The following is a 17,198-nucleotide window of genomic DNA, read 5'->3' as shown; positions in this document are numbered from 1 at the left end:
TCAGTGATATCCCTAAGCCATTCATGATATCCAGGAGGGGTGGGACTCAACCATTTTATGGCTATGCGACGCTTCACCAATGTTAGGCCCAATATAACAAACTTTCTACTGAGTTTCTTACCAAAGGGAGAAGGCCTAGTAGTACATGTTGAGTCTCCAGTGGTGTAGCTCAGCCTGAAGCTCTATTAAGGTTGTCGAGGATTTGTCATCAGTATGAGGAAAGGGCTGTGCATATTTAGGTCCTGTGTAAGAAGTCTGCTATTGGACTACGGCACTGGGGATACCTATAAGAACGTGCGGAGTAGATTATATGTAGGGTAGTGGGGGGACAGTAGGTATGATGAATAAAGTTGTACTGTGTAATCTTGAACCTAGCATGGCTGAGCTGGCACCACGAATCCTTCATGTATGCGTTCCCAGTCTTTATTTGTCAATGGGTCTAGTTGTTGGTCCTCCCTCTTAATTTGAATTGGGAGAGGATTCGAGCGCCAGTCATCAGCAATGTAGATAGTGTCCCCTCTTCATGAGAGCCCTCCAATAACTTTTTCCCTGGAGTTCTCCTCAGCTAGCCAATAGATGGCATGCTGTAAGTATGTTCCCATGTAGTAGAGTTCTAGGTTTGGACATCAATACCACTGTGGGACCAGGGACATCTCGTAATTTCCAGGGAATTCCTGTTGAGAGAAGATCTTCAAGGGTGGTTCCCGTCAACAAGCCCATAGGGTATAGTTGGGATTTAGCGGGGTTGACCAGTAGCCCAGAAACATCTCCAAACTCCTGCATCACACCTGCATGAGTATCGGTACTGAGGAGGTTGGGTGTCAGAGGTATAATAGGGCATCATCTGCATAAAGGGAAACCACATGAGTGGTCTCCACTATCTTGATCCACCAGGTCTGGCATCGTCGCACTGTCAGAGTTAACATCGCTAACGCGAATAGGAGCGGTGAGAGGAGAGCGCCTTGCCTGGTACCCCTATTCAGATTGAACGAGTCTGAGACCTCCTCCCCAGAACGCACACGGGCACAAGGATTCGTACACAGTAATTGTACCCACTGAATAAATCTGGATACTGCTCTAATCTTCCTCTGGACATGCCATAAGTATGTCCAATCTAGAGATTCGAACGTCTGTTTGATATCCAGGAGAGCCAATGCAAGCTTGTCATCTTCATTTTGCGAGATGTGATATATATGGGAAAGGCACCTCAGGTTATGCAACGTACTTCTCTTTGGGATAAACACAATTGGTCCATATGTACAAGGGATGGGAGGTGCAGGCGAAGGTAGTTCACTAGGATACTGCTGAGTATCTTAACATCTATATTTAAGAGGGAGATGGGTGTGTGCACTGAGGCTATGGTAGGGTTTTAACCAGGTTTACGAATCATCACTATTAGGGCTTCCCGAAGCATTGGAGGAAGGTTACCCTTCTGTAGGGCTTCCTCAAAGACCTCTAATATCTTGTCTACTAGGCTATAAAAATATTTACGATAAAACTCCATAGGGAGGCCATCATTCCTGGGTGTTTTGGCAGCCTTCAACGTTCAGACCACAGCAAGAAGTTCTAGGCTTTTGCCGTCATCCGAAGTAAGACTGGGAAGTGGAGTTTCCAGTAGGAATTCTTTTATGGTGCTTGACTGGGTCTGTCCTTGGCTGGCATAAATGTTACTTAGATGGGTAAGGAACACCTTGTTAATGGCTTGTTGTGTACAAACAGGATGCCCTGTGCTATTGTGTAGGGTCAGGATTGGAGTTCTGGAATTCTCCTGTCTAACCAGACTGGCCAGCATTGCCCTACTCTTATCCCCTTCTGCATGAAGTCTTTGGCGATGTGCTGTAAAGGTGTGTTTTTCTAATCTGCGGCAGTCATCTAACAGGGCCCTACGGGTTTCTCACCAGTCCCTTAGGCGCTTTGGGTGTGAAGGGAGTGCTTTCTCAATGTCGCCTGGGGTCTGTTCATGTTTTAGTATATCCCCTTCATGCTGCCGCCTGACCCCGTATGTTGTCTTGAGGCAGACACCGCAGAGGACCGAATTCATCGCCTTCCAGTCAGTTGCGCTACTGTTCGAGGTGCCCCAATTCTCCTGGAAGTGGTGTATTAATGTGTACATGACTGTGGTTGCAAAAAGAGGGTCTGTAAGTGCCTCTGGACGGAGTCGCTGGTGAGTATATTTGGTCTACCAGCTAATTCCTCCAGCACCATCAGGATGGGGGAATGGTCTGATAAATACCTAGGTAGATAAGAAACTTCCAAAACAAGAGGTGGCAACACATCAGAGACCAGGCAGTAGTCTAGTCTGCTGTGGGTGCCTGTGCCCGGGGTGTAACAGGAGAATTGTCGAGTGTTAGGGTGCCAAACGCACCAGAGGTCACTCAGACACAGTTCTCGCATAATGTCTCATAGTGCTTCTGTCATGTGAGGTTTAGTGTGCAGTCAGGGTGGGTTACGGTCCTTGTCACCATCTAGGACACAGTTGCAGTCTCCTGCAATGATCACATCAGCTAATAGATATGGGGAAGTGGCCAGAACTACAGTAGTGTAGAAGTCTGGACAGTCATTGTTAGGTATACATTAATAAATAAGACCTCTTGTCCATCTAGGGTGCCATATAGAATTACATAGTAACCCTCCGGGTGCAGGATGTGGTGTCAGTGTAAGAAGGGCACACCCGATGCCACTCAGATTAACACTCCTCAGGCATAGCCGGAGCAGGGCATGACAAAGTTGTCCTCTCCAGTGTTTCCGGAAGGAGGGAATGCAATCTCCCCAGAGGTGGGTTATATGGAAAAATGCAATGGATACCCTATAACGCTTTAAGTAGGCATACACCCTTCTAAGCTTTTCTAATTGGGCGATACTGTGGACATTGCATGCCATTAGTCTAGCAAAGGAGTCTGTCATCGGTAAATTGTGGTACTCCCCCTTTCTCCTCCAGACATCGAACTGTGTTATCTCCACTATTTATGTTTAAAGGTGTTTCTGTGACAAGGAATATGTGAGTGATAGACAAGAGCAAAATATAACATCCCAAAACAACAACCAAATGTACGACCAACTCCCCCCTCCACCCTCCCCATGGGCAGTAAACCTACATCCACCCATCCAGTGTACCTGTAGTTGGGGGGTGGCAACGGCTGCCCCATTTCCCAAAATAGTAAAACACAACAAGATTAAATCATAAATAACACAATATGAAATTATTGATTGCCTTGCTAGAGCTTGGGCATTAGAAAGGGATGCAAGGTCAAGTACGCTCAATCTCCCCCATCCACAATCCCACACAACTCTCCCCTAAAGCATCCAATTGATAGAATCAGAAAGCAGGATAACCATATTTTGCATTAATATGAACCATCCTAGCTATGTTCAAGGATCATGCATTATGCTAATATTTGTCTCCAGCTGTATTTGTCTCATGGTCGCATATAGCACAGGCCAATCCAGGCATAGGAGTCCAGTGAATGCACCAAAGGAGCCCAGTGTTGGCTTGACACAGTACTCACTGTTCATCGAGTAGACTGTTACTCCATTCCAGAGCCATCACTAGCCATGTCTGATGCACTACGGTGAATTTGGAATGACTCCCTTGAGTCCGGGATCACACCTGCAGATTGAAGCATTCCGTTTGGGCACACTATGATCTTCCACGACTGGCGAGTGGCGTCTGTATTTTCTGGTAGATTGTCTCCATTGATGGGGGGCCTGTTGAGACAGATCCTGTCCGGAATTCTGAGGGAGAGCATCCAACCAGTCACTCACTTAAGCTGGGTTAAAGAAGAACAAAACCAACCCTCCACATTGGACTCAAAGTTTTGCTGGAAATATTTTAAATGAAACCGCTGAAGTGTCTTTCTGACAGCAATAAAAGTTTTTTGTTGTTCTTTTACTTGTTGAGTATAGTCATGGAATATGGAGATGAGTCTTCCCTGGTATGATGGAGGTTCTCAGGCTTGGGTACTGTGCAGGATAGCGTTGCAGTTATGAAAGTTGAATAGGTGGGCAAAGATAGCCCATGGAGGAGCGCCCGGTCTTGGTGGCAGCACCAATGCCCTGTGGGCTCTTTCAATGGTAAAAAACTTTGAGAGTCTTTTTGGCTTGAGGGTCGTAATGATCCATTCCTCCAGAAACAGTTCAGCTGAGGATCCCTCCGCTTTTTCGGGGAACCCCACAAAGCAGAGGTTGTTTCTTTTGGATGGTCCATCAGAGTCCTCAATGTGTTCATCTAGACGGGCTGTTAGTTTTTAAAATCTGAGACCGTGGGGCTTGGGTTGCGGACCTCCTGTTGGAGTTTATCCACATTTTGCTTTGCTGAAGTCACTCTATCAGACACTTTACAGAGGTCTGCGCGGAGCAAGGTGACATCCACCGCTACTGCTTCAATTTTTTAACCATTTCAATTTTGGAACTTTGGATTGCTGCCATTAGGTCTGTCAGGGAAGGGGTGGGGAGTCTCTGTTTCCACAACAGGTGCTGCAACGCTATGATCTCTGCCATTCTCCATCCATTCAGAGGGTGGTAACAAGTGGGTATAATTGATTATTTTATTTGCTTGCACCAGCTTCGAGCCCTTGTCTTTCACCATGGCAGTGAGAGCGTTGAGTGTTGATGTACCTCCTGTAACACCGGTGCTGAGCCGCTTCCTAGTTTGGACGTTCAGATGGCTCACCAGCACCTCCGTGGGCTGTGACACAGGTCCCTAATCCAGACTATCCAGGTAATCAAGTCAGGCAGGAGGGGTGGAATGATGGAGAGGGAAGGCAGTGCCAACCCTAGATCATCAATTTTGGAGAGACTGGATCAGTGCAAAGGGACAGTTCCTCCTCATTCTCGACCAGGTCCATCTCCCTGTTGCTTGGGAAGAGTAAATGGCACCAGATGTCTCACCTTGGTCCTCCAGGTTTAGGCTTTTGGGTTGCGATTGCCAACAGAGGCCCTCCACTGCGCTCTATCATTGGGGCACCCCCACACTAGCAGTCCTCAAAGAAGTCAATGCTCATGGACTGGGGTATTTAGTGTTTCTCCTCACTATCAGCTTATAAGGGAGTATGAAAGTGAGTAGGAATGCCAGGAATATGGGAGGATTTTACCAGGAATTAGTGACTGTTCGGGGAAGCTTGTGAAGGAACGTCTATTCAGGCTATCTTGCCTGGCCAGGCCCCCAACAATATTGTAATTTACCAACAAATCAACACTGTACCAACATGTTTGGCAGAGCACTAGCAGGCAGTGCTGCAGCTTCAACATGGCTGCTTTGCATCAAATGACTTCCATAAAATCCACGCACTAAGTTGAGCTTTCTTTCTTACCAAGAGGTTGAGAGCCAGCTTGGTCTTCTGGAAGCAGTCTATGAACTCCTCTTCAGTGGGGGGCTTCGCTCTCAGCGTCAAGACTCCCTCTGTAGATTGGTGAAATAAGGGCAGACGTGATAGTCAGAAAAGTCTACTATTAAATATTACCCTCCCCGTCACCCTTGTAATAGCAAGTGATGGTCAGTAACAGCTTTAATTAATCCACCAGCAATGTGTTTTATTAAACAGTCAGCTCACCTTCCACATTTGTATATGCAAGTGAGGGCCAGCGATGTCTTTTATTGAACAATATCCTCCCCTTCCATCTCTGCAGTCAAGTGGTGGCCAGCCAAGTGCTTTATTAAACAATGCCTTCTCTTGATGTCCTTGTACTAGCAAGTAGGGGCTAGGGGTTGTTTTTATTAAAAAATGCCCTGTCCTTCTGCCCTTTTAACAGCAAGTGAGGGCCAGCCATCTCTTTAATTAAACAATGCTGTCCCCTTCTGCCTCTGTGCTTGCAAGGGATGGCCAGTGATGTGTTTTTTATATTAAGCAATACTCCCCCTTACACCCTTGTACAAGCAGGTGAGGGCCAGCAATGTTTTTTTTGTTAAAGAATGCCCTTACCTTCCACCCTTGTAGTAGCAAGTGATGACCAGCATTATCTTTCAATGAACTTTACTTTCCCCTTATACCTTTTTAATAACCAGTAATGGTCAGCGATGTCATTTATTAAACAATAGCCTCCCCTTCAACCTTAGTACTAACAAGTAAAGGTCAGCAATGTATTTTATTTAACAATGGCCGCCCCTTCCACCCTTGTTCTAGTAAGTGAAGGTCAACAATGGATTTTATTAAATGATACCCCCCTTTCAGCCCTTGTACTAGCAACTGAAAGTCAGCAATGTTTTTTTATTTAACAATGGCCACCCCTTGAGCCCTATTAACAAGCAATGGCCAGCAATATCTTTTATTACACTGTGTACTCCCCTTCTGCCCTTGTACTAGCAAGTAGCTGCACAACAACTCAGGCCCTTCTTCCCTTGTACTAGCAAGGGAGTGGTCGTGTCTTCTCCTAAATCGCTCCTAAAGCCTGGAAAGGCCTGCCCCTGCATATCCGAGCCTCCTACTCAGATCCTGGATTCTGGAAGAAACTGAAGTCTTGGCTCTTCACCTGGCCCCAGCCGTGGCTCGGCACACACATCTACTATTTCAGTGCCAGGATACCCTCCTGGATGAGGTGTGCACTATACAAAACACATTACATAACAAAACATCACAAAGGTAATGGCCAGTAATGTCTTAAAATAATACGCCCTCCTTTCACTCTTGTAGTGACCTTTGACAATGGTGGACAGCACTGCACTCAGCCTCATGCTGTGGCATATTATGGTATAGGTATTATGTGTTTTTACTTTCTGTTTTCAGGGCATGCATCTCATACCTGATGGATTCTTTACAGATTATTGTGCGGAATGTGAAATACGGTGATGGAAGCAAGATATTCCTACAACATAATTATCTGTTTTGTTTGGTTAGTAATGGGATAGTTTCATGCAGGTAGGAGCCACAGAGGTTCAGAGTGCAGGTGACACTGTATTGAAGACTTTGGCATATCGAAAACTTGCGGATGTTATAATAAGAGATTTTCAGTGAATCAGTGTGTTTCAAGGGTGTGTGCTGAAAGGGTGAAAGAACATTAGAAAAGGCATGCATTGGTATCCATTGGGTGACTTAGGTACTGGGGCTATTACCTGGTGTTAAAACACCAGGCACAAATAGCACATACGCCGGGCAACAGTTGTTTTATAAACTTTATGTTAAGAAACTGGGAGTAGTGCCTGCAAACATTTCCCCCCTATTTGGTACCATGTAAATACCTCTTATTTTTAAATTTTTGTTTAGTGGAGGTTATTGTGAGCTTGAAGTCGTTGATAAGGCCTTAAGCAAAAACAAGAGTGAAGACAATTTGTTTTTAACTCTTAAAGGGTGACACTGCTAATGTGAAAAAAATCTTTGTGCCCATGTAAGCCCGCCAACACCAAGATTTTTTTTATAACTCTTTTTATTTTTTTGACATACAAAGGCATTACATGACATCACCATAATTAGTATAGTATATTCGCATTACAACAATGGCCTCAATTTGGACTACATAGGATTCATAAGATGTGCGCCAGTAGAATAAGTATCAATGTCCATAATCATAAAAAAAAATGCATTATGGCAATTTAGAAATGATCCCACACCTTGTGGCACAGAAACCTTAGCAGGATTATACCTAGGTATTTATGCACTTGAGAGGTCGGCTTCGGCCCCATCAGAGCTTGCTGGTAATTCTGCATCTTGGAGATTCAGGAGGTATGTGCGTAGTGGTTGCCAGACATCCCTAGGGTGAGAAGTAGGTGGTTGCAAGGAGGCATACACGAGTCGCAGTATATGAGGCGTACAGACCAAGCAGACCTGCAAAGAGGGGTCTTGGAGCCTGAATATATGGCTATCTTACGTTTAGCCAGCATCATCGCCACAACCGTGGAACGCTGTAAGGGCTTAGGTATGGATTCCATGTATTCTAATAGGGACAGCAGGGTGTCAGGCAAAACCGTGACTTCAAGCATAGAGGACAAGGTGTTGAACACTCCTTGCCAGTATGGCGAGACAAAGGGACGTGTCCATGTCATATGTGCAAAATCCGCATTTTCCGCTGTACATTTCGGGCACGCGAAGGGACGCAGAGGATCGATTTTGGCCAGTGCAACTGGGGTCATGTAAATTCTGCGAATACATTTGTGATGGAGCAGTCTTTGTGATTCGGGAACACAGTGCGAGTCACAGAGCAGCAGGCATACCACACCCTGTCCGACAACGGTTGCCCCAAGTCTATCTCCCAGGCCCCCCTTATCTCTTGGTCGTGAACAGGCAGTAAAGCTAGACAGGCTTGGTATAGTTTGGAGACCAAATTGCGGTTCATGTCAGCTGTGGTCGGTAGGGTGAGGGGGGTAAAGTCAGTTGGTTCAAGCGGATTAGTGGCAATCCGCTCGCGCAATGTACTGTGCAGGCGGCTTAGGGCGAAGTGGTCCATCGTCGTTGCATTATGGAACCTGGCATGTTCGTCGGGGAACAAGTCTCCCATATTTATCAAGCCATGTGCGTCAAGTGTAGCATGGACAAGTTTTTTAAGTGTGAGGGGCAATCACGAATTGTCTTTCAAAGGAAGTGCAGGGGAGTATAGCATGGTACCTCCCAGGAGTCGCGCTAGCCTGCGCCATGCCCAGCAAGTCATAGCTTAGGGCTGAACGTCCATGGAATCCAGTGGGACACCAGCCGGAACTAAACTTTTTAAACAAGTAGGAAACACTAGGGAGTGAGTAGAGCAATTGCGAATCAAGGTGATACAAGTAATAAGCGTAATGACACTGAGCTATTAAATAATATAATTGAAAATGTGGAACGCCCAAGCGCCCACGGTTCTTATGGGAGTACCAAATGATCCCATTGGGTGCGCAGGCGCCGACCAGCCCAGACCAGGCATGTCAAGGAGGTCTGCAAAGTCGTAAAGAAGGAGCTTGTGAAGGGGATAGACACATTGAAATAGGAACACTGAGGAATAAGTACAAGAATCGTGGTAGTACAACCATTTTGATTAAGGTCCCGCCATGGACAGGGGAGGCGAATCCAGCATTCAATCTGGGCCTCAAGTTTGTCTAATGCTGGACCATAATTAAGGTGTATTACCTGCTTGCGGTCTGGATGGATATGCACTCCCAGGTACTTGACCTGGTTGTCGCACCATATGAGTGGGTACTCATTTATGACAGGGGAGGTGACCGCTGTGAGGGGAAATAATTCAGATTTACCCCAGCTAATCCTGCGGCCGAGTAGGTTCCAAAGCGAGATATTTCTAGGAGCACTGGATCAAGGTTGGTCGCAGGATGGCGTAAGAACAGGAGGATATTGTCCGCATAGAAAGAGTTCAGCAAGGGGCCTGTTTTGAACTGTAATCCGTGGTGAAGATGTTTGTTGTGCAAGTGTCGAACAAGCGGATCCAGTGGTAGTACAAAAAGTAAGGGGGAGAGGGGGCAGCCCTACCTCGTCTCTCTGAAAATGGGGAATGAGGATGTTAATGTGCCGTTGGTCCGATGGCGGGTGGTTGGTGAAGAGTATAACAGCATAATTAATAATGTGAAGCTCGGAGTACAGCATGTAGGAAGAGACATTCTAAAGAGTTAAATGCTTTCTCAGCGTCAAGTCAGACAATCACGGCAGGGATAGTGGGGGAGAATCTATGTAATGTGACAAAAACAGTTCGAACATTTGTGGATGTTGATCTATGCAGTGCGTATCGTGATTGGGCCGGCAAGATTATTTCTTCTAGCAGTAAAGATAATCGGGTGGCAAGCAGCTTCGCCAGTACTTTATTATAAAAACTGATGAAAGACAGTGCCGCACAGAGTGGGAGCCTTGCCTGGTTTCAGCAGTAGGGTAATCACGGCTTTATGTAGAGTGGGCGGCAGCTCTCCCACCTTCAATGCATCCTGGTACATCTCAAGAAGATGAGAAGCTAAAAGTGTTTTGAAAGCCTTCTAAAAACATCTCGTGAAACCGTCCAGTCCCGGTGCTTTGGAGCCATCCAGTGCGTTTATGGCAGCGATGATCTCCTCCTCAGTAAAGGGTGCCCCGAGGAACTATTGTTTCGGTGAATCCAGCCACACCCTGGATACCTCCACAGGGTAGCCCAGCATGATGGGTGAGCAAGAGGAGGTCTGTGCAGTATAAAGATTGGAGTACTATTCTAGAAGTTGCACCTGCACCAAAGCTGCCATCGATGCCGTTCCCCCCTCTGGGAATTGTAACTCAAGGATATAGGATAGTGACCTGGGGGTTCGAATGACACAGGCCAGCATGTGACCCAGCTATTTGCCCTCTTCATAGCGACGTACACTATCATATTTACCCATAAATTAAATTTTCCGGTCTGCCAGCTCCTGGAACTCCTCCAGTAGCCAGGATCTGTCACACAATGAGGCCCCCTCAGATTGGGCAACATCATGTCGATCAAGGGCGGCCACTGAATCCTCAACTCGGCCTATATCTCGCCGAATGTGTGGATATAATGAGTCTCCTTATATAAGCTTTAAAGACCTCCCAGAGAACCGCCCTAGAGGATGCAGTTGGCGTATTTAATGGAAAGTATACAACAATGGACGTGTGAAGATTCACTCAAAAGGCGCCATCATCGAACGTCGCTGTGGGGAAACGCCAAGGTCTCTTGATATATTCCGCACATGGTAATCAGAGTGTTAGACGAACAAGAAAGTGGTCCGAAAAAGTGCGCGGAACACTGGTAGTGTCACCCAGCCATGGCAGTAGCAACGCTGTTGATAGCCAAAAATCTATCCGCGACCACACGTTGTGGGGACCAGAGTAAAAAGTGTATAGAAGCTCCGACACCTGGGAGGGTCGCCAGGGGTCACACAGAGAGTGTGCCTCGCATATGTCCCAGAGGATGCGCCTTGATTTTATTTTAGTGGTGGGATGCATGGACGTGGTATCCAGAACCTCATCCTATAGTAGGTTAAAATCCTCGCCTACAATCAAATGCTCATCAGGTTCTCTGTCTAGGTGTGCTTGAATGGTATGGAAAAATTCCGGTGAGTCAGTGTTGGGAGCATACAGATTTAGCAAGGCTACATGTTTCCCCGCTAACACCCCTTATATAAGCAGAAATCTACCTTTTGCGTCTGGCACAGTTCTCTGATGGTGAAAGGGCATGTTCCTGGGTATCAATATGCAAACTCCATGTGAATAGGAGCTATAATTGGAGAAGTAGCGGTAGGGCCCCCAGTGTTTCGTGAAGCCGCAGGGTGTCATTGGTAGCAAATATGTCCCTTGCAAAAAAGCTATCCACGCACCAGGCCTGTTTAAATTGCGTATATTCCAGGATAAGAGTGTCACAACTAAAGTAGGTTGTAAAGTTGAGTAAATATTATGCATGTAATCGGTGCATATTGTATGAAGTGAATCTTATGTCTGACAATGTGGTGATGTATATATCAATAAAATGGAAATATAATGCCACAACAGGCGACAGACAAACAGTCCCAATCCCCTCACCCACATCCGACAAAAAGGATGCTGGTGACTTCCCTTCGGGTATGAAAAATACAACAATTACAAATAAACCCCAGAATGGAGTAGAATATGGTGCCAACCATGGACGGGTGACAAAGCCTTCCCGTGCGGTGCCCAATATAAAGTCATGCATCTGATGCATAGTATATATTAGAGGAGTCTGGAACAGGACCATCCTTCAATGTTTTGCAAACAGGAAGTGTCTGTGTGGTATGGGCCTCTCACTCTGCAGGTCACGAAACATTAGGAAAGCATCACATATTTAGCGCGGCTGCAGCATGTTGTAGAAACTCACAGGTTCTGCGAGGAGAACAAATCCTGTGTAGAGATACCGCCAAGAGAGCGCCCCGCCTCTGGGGGATCCCTAGTCAGAGATTGTTTGTTGTATGTTTTGCAAAAGTCTAACACATCTGCTGGTTTATCAAAGAAGCATGGCCTGCCCTGCACATCGACTAGAAGTCTGGTGGGGTAAAGCATGCTATATCTGAGCCTGATTTTAAAGAGGGCGGCCTTGGCATCTTGGAACTTACGTCTGGCATCCTGCACCACCACAGTATAATTGGGGTACACAGAAAGCATGGAGCCTTGTTACTGCAAGGGGGTCCTTTCCCGGGCCAGGTGAATCACAGTGTCATGGTCTCCGAAATTTAGGAGACAAGCGATTATGCGCCACAGAGGGGCCCCAGGAACAGGTTGCGCCATCAGTGGGCCCGTTCCACCACGAAGGTCGAAGTGAAGTTAGACCGTTCAAATATTTCCATGAGTAGCTGCCCCACGAGCACATCCATACTTTCCGTATTGGTGGATTTAGGTACCTCGATGATGCAGATATTATTACGTCAGCTCCTTGATTCCAGGTCTTCATTCTTGATAGCTACTGTTCGTAAATGCTATTCCAGGACAGCAACTCTGCGGGATAGCACAGAGGTAGTGTCCTCCGTTTCAGACATATGGCCCTCCGCTTGCGTCAATCACGCGTCTTGCTTGTCCAATCGTTCACCCATGTGGTCAAGGCAGCCGGCCATGGTGTCCATGGTGTCAAACCTGGCCTCCATCGCCTGGAACCCAGCACGGAGTTCCATCATGATCGTTGCTGCGGTAATGGAGGCATCCGTGGCGCCCCCCCTTTGGGTGTCTGCCTCCATCTCAGCAAGTGTTTCTCGGTGCAGTGTATATTTCTGCTTAGCAATAGGAAGCTTTTGCTGCCTAGGATCACTCTTTGCAATGGTCTTAAATCAAATCTCCTCTACCTCCAGCAGCATGGGCCCTCTCATCCAACGGTATTCCCTCCGCCTCCCGATGTGTGCATAAGGGGCAAGACGCAGCTGCTGAAGCACGCATCCAGTAGTGACTCCCTCCGCGGTAGCACTGCTACTTCACCACGCCACCGCTACCATGGGCAGGCGGCAATCACTGGGCAGCTGGGGGCTGTATCAGAACCAAACGCCCGGGGAGCAAGTGCACATTCGGTGGGGTCGACCCCCAGGCACCACGTCACCCAATCTCCTCTTTGCGCGTGCGGCGCCCAAGTAGGCCCCAACAGCAACAACCCACCTCTGTAGCCGGTGTAATCTCAGGCGTCTCTCCGCGCCATCTGGGTTATCGTCACCCTGTCTGGTGGAGCTGCAGTATGTGGCTGTCAAGCAGTCCATAACGTATGGGCACTATGGCGAGGCCAGCGAGCAGTGTAGGGCCTGCGTCAGAGCTGCACCGCATGGCCCCTTGGCCCGCACCTCAAGCCCGCCCACAGCCCCGGTCTCTGCAGGGCTTTCGAGGCCAGGGGACGGGGCACAGGCTATATTGCTGCTACGGTGCGCCTTGGGACTCCCGGGTAAGCAAGTGTCACCACTGCCTACCCCGCCCGCCCAAGGGTCAGCGGATGCATCAGCCAGGCATGTGGAGGTGCATGGGTCCTGGACTCCGAAGATTAGGCCTATGCCCGACAGGAGTTCTAACGCCGTGCGGCCATTTTGGTCACTGGCGTAACCACGCCCCCCCACACCAAGACAGAGGGAGAAATGGCAAGTCCGTGTTTTCTCTTTAATGTGAAAACTCTACTTTTATACCATGAGGTGACAGGTTGACAGCACTTTTTAATAAAGGTATTGTACTTGAAAGATGAAGCACCTTTAAGAGATATCCTCAATGATCTAAAACAAGTACACATGATCCATGGGTGCTACAAACCAATATGTCTGACCACATCCTGGAGCATACCCCTAATTGTTGCAGCTGTGACAGCGTTACTGCTGTCAAGATTCCAGTGTTCTGAAAACCTTTAAGAAAAGCCAGGCACAAGAACAGCAGTGTACACATAAGCTGTGGCCACCACTACCAGCCAAATGCCTACAGAAGAAATAGGTGTGCACAGCAGTGTTCAAACATCTGAAGATCATGACTAACCCTGCACATTATTATGATTGATACTGTCAACTTGGATACTAGGGTTTGCAAATGCAATAAGTACGCAGAGCAGTGTTTCTCACTTCACAACTCTTCACTGCACGAGGGATTGATTAGACAGCTGTACCCATATTCTAGATGGGTAATTCTATTGCCACTCCGTTTTTAGGTCTGGCTTGAAAATGCAGCTGCCGTAAAACTTTTCTGAGCAACCTTAGAGATAACTTTTGTGAGTGCTACAGAGAGGGGCTTTGGCTACGACCAGATGTTGGTGGACAGAAGTACATGTTTCTATTGGGCAGAGGTTGTGTACTTCCAGAGAAAAAGCACTTCATTTCCAAGATCTGTAAACATTTGTTTATCAAGTTGCATTAGCCAGACCTCAATATCAAATCTAGCTATTGCCTGACAACAGAACTTGACCTCTAGGTCAAACACACGACACTGCAATGCTATGTGTCCCCTGTTAGACAATTATGGTGTCTGGTTTCCCCTGGCAGTAGCACATACTGGAGAATGGCAGCTAGTAGTAGTGTGTGGCTTTACTGCAGTCCCAGCCACTTCTCCCTTTGTCTTTCCATCATCATATTCAGAGTTACCTTAACACTCCTTCGGAGAATGGTGTTTTTCCTTTCTAATTCCCAGTTTGAAGATTTATGGGCTGGAGAGACCTTTTTAAGCTCATCTGCTCACATAGGTTAACGTAATTATGAATTAAAATGTATTATTTGTAGAAATTTGGGCGAAGGGTCCCAGGCCCTAATCCCCCTAACCTAGTACCCTAATCCATAAACTAATGTTATTTTGCGTGATGTTACGGTGGTATCATGGTACATACCCAGTGACACCTGCTAGAGCCTTCCAACACAGACAATAATAAACTAAAGCTAAATGTGGGATGCAAACAACTAGAGTCGCCCACCTCAGAAGACTCAGCCATCTGAAATGAACGCTCACAACAGAATTAAAACCTTGTTTAGGCTTCAAAAAGCTCCAGGAGCTAAGCAATTGTTGGCTGTCACATTGTCAGCTCCTTCTTGTTTGGCCATCAGATTTAACTATTTTCTCATTGCTTAAAGCATAAGCATGATATTGCTGTTAGATGTATCTTTTTCTTTTTCTTCTATGATGTAAAAATCAGGAAAACAGTTGACAATATGAAGTGCACTATGTAAAATATATTAATCTTTGAAAATGTTATCAGATGATCTGTCCCATTCGGTGTCCACGAATAAGTACATGAACCGTGATAACAACTGGTGAATGACTCTGGATATTGGCATCCTGTATTTAGCTCTTGTAGATTTATTGTTTCATTTTTAAAAATGACATTACTAAGGTTATATTTAATTTACATTACATGTAATACGTTTATACAATAAATGAATTTAAGTTATTTATTTAATATACTGTAATTTAAAATTACTCTTCCAAAATCTTAAAAAGTCCTTACAGCTACCCTTCCCTAAATCCTACAAACCCCATAATCTCCCTGAGTGCTACCTTTCCCTGAATCGGAAAAACACCTTAGTATCCCCCTGGTAATTCCTCATTTCTAAGGTGACCCGTCGGGTCCCACTTGTGATCACCACCTCCCCCTTGTTACCAACACCGAAAGTATCAGGAACTCTAGGAGTCCGGATGGTATCAGGGACATTGTTATGAGGTCTTTAGCGGCGTCAAGCAGCATGGAAAGCTTTACCCGTATAAACAACTAGAAGAACATGTTTAGGGTATCAGTGGAAGCACTTTCAGGTTACATGCTTGCTGATTCTGTACACTGGAACTGTGCTGCATTGTGAGAAGCGAGTAGGGCCCTGCTTTTGGAGTCATTTCAAAATGCTGGTTGTTTTGCTGCTGTACCCCACCAGTTAGCATGACATTACCGCACATATAAATGTGGAAGCATTGTTTCTGTCTCCTTTTAGGTAATTATTGGTGTAAAATTAGAACCAGTTTTCCGCTCTCTTACTAATGGGCATGGTATGCAGTACTTTTCTCTTAATGCAACAATAGCACTAAGTGCACTGAACTTTTCAAGCTTTTCACTGTATGTTTCATAGCTTTCCAAATATTTTAAATGTCCCCAAAGTAGTATGTTTTAGCATAACAAAATACATCAGATATAAGAGCACAACAATTATAAAATTGTTTTATAATGGCCCATTTAGGTAAAGTGTCCCTATTTAAGTCTGGCTTATAAACTCTGCTGTTTGGAGATATATGTTTAATAAATTATTAAAATATGGACAGAGTGACCTTTGGTCTGGCTCCAGCCAGAAGTGTATCACTCTGTCATCTCATGCTATCAGCTAGTGATATGTGATTGCAACTTCCAGGAAGGGTTTCCATTAGAATTCATATGAGATGATTCTAAATCTGAAAAAAAAATAAACTATGCTGATTGTTAGGAGCAATATTTTTGCTACTTTTTCCAGCATTGTCGAAGCTAGTAGGACAGGCTTTATTGTGATAAACAGCATTTGTGCAGGCCTGTGTTTACATGTAAGACACATTAAAGCCAGACCTAATTGGCATTGCCAATGCTTGTTCCGTTTAATTTTTTGTCAGAGGAATAGGCTTCTGGTTATTTTCTTCTCCCAGCGCTTAACCGCTGTTGGAACCAAAATGAGTGCAGCATCGACACCTACTGGCTATCTGGAGTAAAGCACTGACTTAACATGTCAAGGAGAACGAGAATTTGTTGGAGACAAGCCACCATACTGTAATATCTAACACTTGCTTTCGGCTACCAAAGAATAGGGTTGGAACAGCAGAGAATTCATGGGAAGAGGGCTTGACACTAAGAGCACACACTCGAGCCCAGCCAAGCCAATGAAAGCAAAGCAAATGGTTTCTATTATGTATTGCTACTATCATGAGTCATGGTCTAACACTGCCCCACTTCCAGCTTTCATCCATACACTCACACATTTAATTATATTCTCTCACAAACACACTTCTTCACTCTTTTCATCTTTCTTCCATTTCCACCCCTGCTATGCTGCACCTAGAGGACTTGAAGAATAATATGAGCACACACCCAGTTGTACTGCAGATGGATCACACAAAACGCTACAATGAGGGTATGAGCTGGACCTTTTTATTGAGAGTAAAAGAATTTTAAAAGGCTCCACCATCAGTGTCACACATGCACAATACTTAATTTCTCCCAAAAAAACAAAGCAACATCAAAGTCAATCTCTATTGAATAAAATCTCAATATTTTTGAGATGGTGGAGGGTTCTCTCTTATAATATATCTTGAGTAGACTATCCATGAAAGTAAACATGAAACTGGAGTGGTTGATGTCAGAGAACCTTTACTTGGCAGTTCCCTTACCAGCGTCTCACTGGTTTCTGTAGGTATCGT

At 45.7% G+C, this 17,198-nt stretch overlaps 1 protein-coding gene across 3 annotated transcripts in view; it reads right to left on the bottom strand.

Annotated features, from left to right (window-relative positions):
- The window catches only part of EPS8L2 (EPS8 signaling adaptor L2), a 323,428-nt gene that overhangs the window by 25,512 nt on the left and 280,718 nt on the right, over window positions 1–17,198 (bottom strand). For all 3 annotated transcript variants that reach the window (XM_069223096.1, XM_069223097.1, XM_069223098.1), the window contains one exon: window positions 5,310–5,398. In XM_069223096.1, the coding sequence (XP_069079197.1) occupies window positions 5,310–5,398 (89 nt within the window). The remainder of the gene's footprint in view (window positions 1–5,309; window positions 5,399–17,198) is intronic.

The sequence above is a fragment of the Pleurodeles waltl genome, chromosome 3_1 (genome assembly GCF_031143425.1).
Source record: "Pleurodeles waltl isolate 20211129_DDA chromosome 3_1, aPleWal1.hap1.20221129, whole genome shotgun sequence".
Taxonomy (NCBI): Eukaryota; Metazoa; Chordata; class Amphibia; order Caudata; family Salamandridae; genus Pleurodeles; species Pleurodeles waltl.
The sequence above is the reverse complement of the archived record's forward strand: the minus strand, read 5'-3'. Positions and strand labels throughout refer to the sequence as shown.